Here is an 8,081-nt window from a genome sequence, read left to right as displayed (position 1 = left end):
CTCCATTTCAGATTTCATAGCATCAACCCATTTATCAGCATCTGTATCATGTAGTGCTTCATCGTAATTAATAGGTTCTGTATTAGGCTCTTCAGGGATTCTATCATAAGATTCTCCCAAGAGCGCAAACCGGAGAGGTTTTCTAATAATTCTCCCACTACGACTAGTCACTACAGGTGGAGGCTGATTTTGTTGTTGAATTATAACATCATTTTTCAGAACTGAAGCCTCAATGTTATTCTCCACACCTTGCGGTGCTGAGATATCATTAACTTCTTCCTGGAGTGCAGGCTGCATAATAATTTCAGGTTGTTCAACAATCTAAGGTTGCTCAACAATCTGAGGTTGCTCACCAATCTGAGGTTGCTCAACATTACTACCACTACTTTGTGGTAGTGAGATGTCAGGCAATTTCTCTTGTGTAATCTGCTGCCTATTGACATTTCTCCCACTACGATAATGCAGTGGGATGTCAATACTGGCTTCCGGGATACGTTCTAGAGATGAGTCTTTAGTTACTCGATTATTTAATTCCTGTAAAACTAGTTTACTTCTAGCAATATGGTTCGTTAGATATTCATCTTCTAAAAATCTGGCATTTGTCGTAAACCTTCTTTTCTTTGGGATAATAAAAAAAACCGCCTTTAGTTCCTTTTGGATATCCAATAAAAATGCATACTTCTGTCCTTGATTCCAATTTATCCGCTTTCACTTTCAGCACATGTGCTGGACAACCCCAAACCCGAGTATGCCATAAACTTAGCTTGCGCCTAGTCCACAATAATACTGGAGTTGAAGGTACTGACTTTAAAGGAACCAAATTTAGAATGTAGTTTGCTGTTTCTAAAGCATATCCCCAAAAGGAAGAAGGAAAATCGGAATAACTTAACATTGATCTAACCATTTCCATAACGGTCCTATTTCTTCTTTCTACCACACCATTTTGTTGTGTTGTTCCTAGTGTTGATACCCAATTTTTCCCTATATATTTTAAATATGCATAAATACCTTCAAAATAGCATATACATGCATATATAAACATGCACAAGGCTTTCATTATTTTTTCCATAATTTTAAGGGTTTAAATTGCTTTATTTTCTCCCCTTTTATCCATGAAATCCCCTATAAATATTTCTAAAATTATTATTCTGATAATACATTTATTTGATTTCTATACCTATGCCAAAATATGGCTAACGTTATTTTTTATGTATTTTTAACGCCCCAAAAAAAAAATCGAGGAGCACGACCGGCGCTCAATCGAGTGAACCCAACTGAGCAAGCCCTACCAAACACTTCCTACCCAACTCGATATGAATAAGGTAACCATGCTTTCATTCATTTATTTAGACGAGGAAAGAGTACATTCTACATTGTTAGTTCACTTTAAATCACAACGTTAAACCGTGGATAAGTTCCAAGATTCCATGCAAATACAATTACACTTTAGAGAAACGAGAGTTAAAATTTCAACATAGTTCGTAGACCCACCCATCACTCGTACATAACCCACACATATGTCTACGGAGCCTCTAAGGATGTATAAGACAAGTATGATAATGCCGGCAACAAGGCCCCGGCTATACCTCAAAAGTAGAATTCTATAACAAAAGATGTGCAATATAACCCCTTGAAGGGGAAAGGGGCTCACCAAGACTTTGAGAAGAAGGATGCTCCGCTACACACGATCGGCACTATCCGCTATGGAGCCACCTACATTCATTTAAAAATGTAGCGCCCCCGGCAAAAGGGACGTTAGTACCATGGAATAGTACTAGTATGTACAACTAAACACCATCTAATTAGAAAGAACTTGTATACACAAATAAGGAAATCACAAGTATCACTCAAAAGCTTTAAGCAATCACAACATTATCAACATAAAAGAAACGTACAATCTTCATACCATGTTTCCATAGCCTTTATTTTGGGACATTTCATATTATTCAACATTTGTTCACATTACCACCACTATCTAGAGCGGAGTCCGATCTCGACCCGATCGGCTAGGTCGCCTCAATTGAGACGTTTACTTCGATCACAAACACATTACCACCATGAGCGTGACATGGTGTCCGATCTTGGCCCGATCGGCTAGGCCGCCTTACCATGGCGTTTCCATTTTCCATCAATTATCTCATTTCGATCTTTGTTTCACATAAATCATCTCATAGGCACTTGGGGCCATAGCTGTCACATCATATATTTGGCACTAGGCCACATTTCACACCATTCCCAGTTTCAATGATAGATTTGCAATTCAAGATAATAAGTGCCCACAAGAGAAACTAAAATTGTAGGCATAGAGGAGACTTCACATAGATGGCACAACATATGCAGCTTCGATTTTAATTTAAGGTCTAAGCATTTCAATTCATGATCCATAGTCCTTGCACCTTTTCAAGTTATCAAGAATAGCATATTGATCATACTGAGACATACTTTCCATGCATATGAGGTTGCAATACCAATTCAAGTGAAATAACAATCAATACAACAATTCAATTTTTAATCTTACCGTATTCACACGACCACCAATAAAGCTCAATTTCTAAAAGACGGGGTTTTAGCCATACATACCTCAACCGAGCTTTCCTTAATCCTATAACGTTCCGGAATGTTCGCACTTCTATCTATTTAAGCAATATAGCACAATTCAACTCATAATCATGAAAAGATCATAATCTAAGCTCTCTTGAGCATTTTATCGAGCATTTAGTATTCATTAAGGCCTTATGGTTCTTTTATGAAAGATTACACTAGCCCATTACCCATGCCTCTTTATTTATAGTTCCCCATATTCTTCAAGAACACATGCATGCAATGCAATCCCCCTTATCCCCATGAATTACCTCCCTAATGACCCCTTGTAGCTATGTGTAAAAATTAGAGCTGAGGTGATGAAGTCTTACCTCTTGGGATGAAGGTTTAGGTCCCTCACTTGATTATCTTCAATTATTTAACAAGGAATCATGGAGTAATTTTGATGGGAAGCACTTTCCCTCTCTTGGACCCCTCACTCTCTCTCTAAAAGTGTCAGGAAGTAGGCTCAAAATGAGCTATTGCACAGGATATAACGACAGGGGGTCGGGTTTAAAATTTAGAAAACTGGAGCCCCGACTCAGGTCGTGATCGCATTTGTGATCGCAAAGTTGACATGCGGTCCGCATAATGGACCGCAAAAATGCTCCCCAAAACTGAACACACTGTTTGGGTCTGCAGCAGGAATGCGGTACGCATACACGTTCTGCGGTCGCATAATGCACCGCAGAACTAACCTTTACAAAATCCTAAGGAAATTATGCGATGACTATGATGTCTGCATATTGGTTATGCGATTGCATAATAGACCGCATAGTTGACCTCAAATTAGACCAACATACTGACTCACTCTGCGGCGGATATGCGGTCCGCATACCTGATATGCGACCGCATTCTCGACCGCATAATCACAGTTTTCTGCAAAACTTTAATTCTTGACTTTTTAATGCATAGATCAGTACAAAGGGTCCGAACCGCAGCGAGCTTGCTCGTCGCGATGAATTTAACGCATTTCTAACACATATTCCTAATTTGGCACTACGAGATTTTGAGTTTTTTTTGGGTAGAAATTTTTTCACAGGGCCTTACATCTCCCCCACTTAAGATCATTCGTCCTCGAATGAGGATCAAGGTTCACTTACTAGCAGTCTTCATGCAATCTTCTGCATCTTTATAACCTAAAACATATTAATAGTCTCCAAATTTGACTAACTCCCAAAATTTCCAAAATATTCGCCAGAGTTTCCTTTGTATTTAGGCGTATCCACCTGTCAGAGGGCCCCAGAAACATATACTAACAGCATAAACATATTCCATAGACATAATATAACTTGTACCACAACCATGGCCGTATAGGCAACATATATAACTGAAATGGAACAATTTTACATAGATTAAATCAAAAGATAAGAGTTTATAGGAACCAAATGCATAAGAGCTATTACATGACTATTCGAACAAATGCGGGTACTTCTTTTTCATTTCATCCTCAGCTTCCCAAGTGGCTTCCTCAACTTGCTGGTTCCACCACAACACTTTCACGGATGCAATTTCCTTATTTCTCAATTTCCAAACTTGCCTATCAAGAATGGCAACTGGAACTTCTTCATATGACAGCTCTTCATTAACCTCAATCGTTTCAACTGGAACAATAGTGGACGGATCTCCCACTTTCTTTCTCAACATAGACACATGAAAGATCGGGTGTACCAATGACATCTCGGGTGGTAGCTCGAGCTTGTATGCCACCTGACCAATCCTCTGAATGATTCTGTATGGTCCGACATACCTCGGACTCAATTTTTCCTTCTTTCCAAACCGCATGATACCCTTCATAGGGGAAACCTTCAAAAATACCCAATCATCTTCTTTGAACTCTAAATCTCTGCGACGAACATCCGAGTAAGACTTTTGGCGACTCTGAGCAGTTTTCAACCTCTCCTTAATAATCTTGACTTTCTCCATGGCCTGATGCACGAGGTCCGGCCCTATCAATTCCGCTTCTCCAACCTCGAACCACCCAATGGGAGACCTGCATCTCCTACCATACAATGCCTCGAATGGTGCCATCTGGATAGTAGCATGGAAGCTGTTGTTGTAAGAAAATTCTGTGAGTGGCAAATGGTCATCCCAGCTACCTTTGAAATCAAGAGTACAAGCACCAACATGTCCTCAAGCGTCTGAACAGTCCGCTCTGCTTTCCCGTCTGTCTGGGGGTGAAAAGCTGTGCTAAGATTTACCTGCATTCCCAAGCCTTGCTGAAATTTCTTCCAAAAGTTGGCCGTGAACTGAGCCCCTCGATCTGAAATGATTTAGACTGGAGCACCATGCAATCTGATTAGATCTTTGGATGCTTACGGGGTAATGAGTTCTTACAGGTATTTTGCAGCAATGCTCTTGGGTTTTGATGACTTGCTTTGCGTGGTCGAGTTATAAATATTTAGTCCTGACAGGTTTGATTTGTTCAAAGGGAACTCGGAGAGTTGTTGATGGTTTTTACCGCGGTTTGGAGGTGTATATTTTCTATGGGCATGCGGAGCATGGGATGTATAGTGATTTTCCTTCTAGATGGGACCAATGGAAAGTTCTTGACTAGCTGAGTATGTAGATGTCTGTGGCTCGGAAGGGAGGTGAAGTTCTCATGTTATCCTAGGATGGTATGGTATATGCGGTATGTTGTGAGGATCAAGATTTGCGTGTGTAAGGTTACAATTTAGTTCTGAAAGGAAGTTCATAAAATTCTTAGACAACACGAGCAGCTTTCAATGATCAGAGGAATGATCTTCAGATGATTAAGGAAATGGTATTGCTAATTGGAGTGATTTGACGAGGGTGTATGCTTCAGGAAAGGCAATGTGGTTAAGTTGATGGTACCTCGGTAGTATTGCGACACTTTCTTGTTAGATCGACTGCAAATTATCGGGTTTGCTTGGTGGCAAAGGGGGAAATCTAGAGAATCTTTCGCGGAATGATTGGGTATTCGAGGTGTGGCATGCATTGGACGGCGGAACTGGGATCAGGTATGATGATTCGTGTGCTATATGGAGTTGGAGACTGGGAGTTCTCATGATCAGACTATGTTGTGGTTGTGGATCGCGTGTATCGGCACTGTTTAGTAACTATCGGAGTTTGGAGACCCGAACGGATATTTTGTGCTGAGTATGTTAGATTTTGGATGTGATATTGGGTTCAGACTGGTTGTCTCCGTGTTGGGTTATTCTGGACTATTGCGCTATGGGCTATGCCAGAAATGCCATGGATTGAGAGGCGATGTGCGACGGATTATGTCCTAGTAGAGTGGTTTTATATTTCAGAGACCCAGCGGACGGCTGGGAAGGATTGCCTTTCTTATTTGGGCCTTAGTGATGGACGTCAGTGCAGAGGCTCTACCATTGATTCAGTTCCGGTGGTGAGGAACTTTTCGGATGTTTTTCTTGTGGCCGGGCATGTCGCCGGGCAAGGTTGTTGATTTCGGCATTGATTTGGTGTCGGGCACCGCATCGTATGGCACCGACAGAGTTATAGAGGTGGAAGGAGCAGTTTCAGGTTTTGATAAAGAGTTCGTTGGCAGGCCAATGTGGGTGAGTGTTCTATCTTGAGTCGGCTTGGTTGGCTCCGAATTGCGTTATTGAGGGAGGTGTTGATTCGACCGTTGTTGAGCTTATCAGTGATCTGGGGAGATCTATGAGTTACCTTTCTGTGTTGCGAGGTGTTATGATTCGTTGGTTATTGGCACATATGGTGCGGTTCATTTGGGGTCTCATAGTGGAATTCAAGCGGGAAGAGTAATTGTGCGTTGCCCAGTGAATGGCGTATCAGTTATGTCCTATCGGGTTGCGTGACATGTGTTATTTGTTTCACCGTGGGTGTAATGATTTGCTTTGGTTCCAGACATCAAATTGTGCGTGGTTGTCACTTTCGTGCATAGTGACTTGAGGTGTTTCATGTGGAGATATGACCTTGCGGGTTAGATTCGTGTGTTCTATTTCTATGATGTGAGACGGGTTCTCAGCCTTGTGATGTGGTGGTACTGGAGAGCTTGAGGTACAGCTCTTCCATTTGAGTCATTTTCATGATTTGAGTATGTTCGGACTGTTGCTTATTGGTGCACGTATTGTGCGAGTTGTGGCTTAGGCCTGTATTGATGTGTCATGTCACCAGAGTAGTGTGTTGGATTAGAAGAGACCGTTGGGATCATTAATGATACGAACAGATTCGATTTCAGCTTGTTGGAAGGATAATATCGAGGTTCGGCTCGGAAAATGCTATGGTATTTGCCAAAGGAGAAATAGCTTCATGAATGGTTGACCTGAGAAATGGTCGTGGTTTATTGCATATTTCATTTATCGTTGGCAGTATATGAAAGTGTTGGAATGAGACTTTAGTTGATAAGAGGTTTTCTACCAGTATTCGGTTGTTGTGGGCAGCTGATGTGAATAGAAGTTATCGCTATGAATGTTTGAGTTATGTGGTATATCATGGGATTGCTACCGAGGTTCCAGGCATGGGTTATTACAGTTGGTTCGGGTCTATTCGGAGTATAGGTTTGAGGTTTTGATCGTATTGATGGTTTCAGAAGTGAAAATGTGGTTCTAGGGCATATGGGCCAGATTGGATTGTGCAATTTCAATTGCAATATGTTATCGGACCTATATGAGATAGGGTGACGTGGGATCACCCCCGGGTATATGCATGGTAAGGTTATTCAGCGATTGGTTGGCTTTTGGAACAACTCTAGGCACATTCGAGGATGAACGTTTATTTAAGTTGGGGAGGATGTGACGACCCGGCCAGTCGTCTCATGAGTTACCGCTCCGTTTCCCCCATTTCTGCTTCCTTATGCTTCGTCATCTGTGTTTTATGTGATCGAGTTGATTAGTTTGTGTTCGGAGAGGATTTGCTAAGATATGAGACACTTAGTCTCTTTTAAGAAGGTTTAAGTTGGAAAAGTCAACCGGATGTTGACTTATGTATTAAAGGGCTCGGATGTAAGTGATGATTTGGTTAGCTTCGGGAGGTGATTTATGACTTAGGAGTGTAAGCGGAATTGGTTTTGGAGGTCCAGAGTAGAATTAGGCTTGAATTTGGCGAAGTTGAGATTTTGGCGATTTTCGGTTAATAGGTGAGATTTTGATATAAAGGTCGGAATGGAATTCCGAGAGTTGCAGTAGCTTCGTTATGTCATTTGGGATGTGTGTGCAAAATTTCAGGTCATTCGGATGTGGTTTGGTTGGGTTTTTGATCGAAAGCGTATTTCGGAAGTTTTTAGAAACTTAGGCTTGAATTCGATGAGTTTTGGGTAATTTGATGTTGGTTGAGGTGTTTTGATGATTGGAAGAAGTTTGAATAAGGTTCTAGGTTGTGTTGGTGCTTTTGGTTGAGGTCCCGCGGGCCTCGGGTGAGTTTCGGGTGGTCAATCGGACCATTCTTGGTGTTTGAAAGTTGCAGATTTTGGGAGTTCAGATGTTGCAGAGATTATGTCTTCGCGTTCGCGTGAGGAGCCTCGCGTTCACGAAGAAGGAAGGGAGGAAGATCAGGAT

At 41.5% G+C, this 8,081-nt stretch overlaps 1 protein-coding gene across 1 annotated transcript; it reads right to left on the bottom strand.

The window, feature by feature from the left end:
- Positions 1-321: 321 nt before the first annotated feature.
- LOC109207781 lies at positions 322-904 on the bottom strand. The gene is made up of 2 exons (XM_019370770.1): positions 680-904; positions 322-534 (listed from the first exon to the last, which is right to left on the bottom strand). The coding sequence occupies exons 1-2, from the start codon at positions 902-904 to the stop codon at positions 322-324; spliced, it is 438 nt and encodes a 145-aa protein (XP_019226315.1).
- Positions 905-8,081: the final 7,177 nt, after the last annotated feature.

Source organism: Nicotiana attenuata, unplaced genomic scaffold, assembly GCF_001879085.1.
Source record: "Nicotiana attenuata strain UT unplaced genomic scaffold, NIATTr2, whole genome shotgun sequence".
Lineage (NCBI taxonomy): Eukaryota > Viridiplantae > Streptophyta > Magnoliopsida > Solanales > Solanaceae > Nicotiana > Nicotiana attenuata.
The sequence above is the reverse complement of the archived record's forward strand: the minus strand, read 5'-3'. Positions and strand labels throughout refer to the sequence as shown.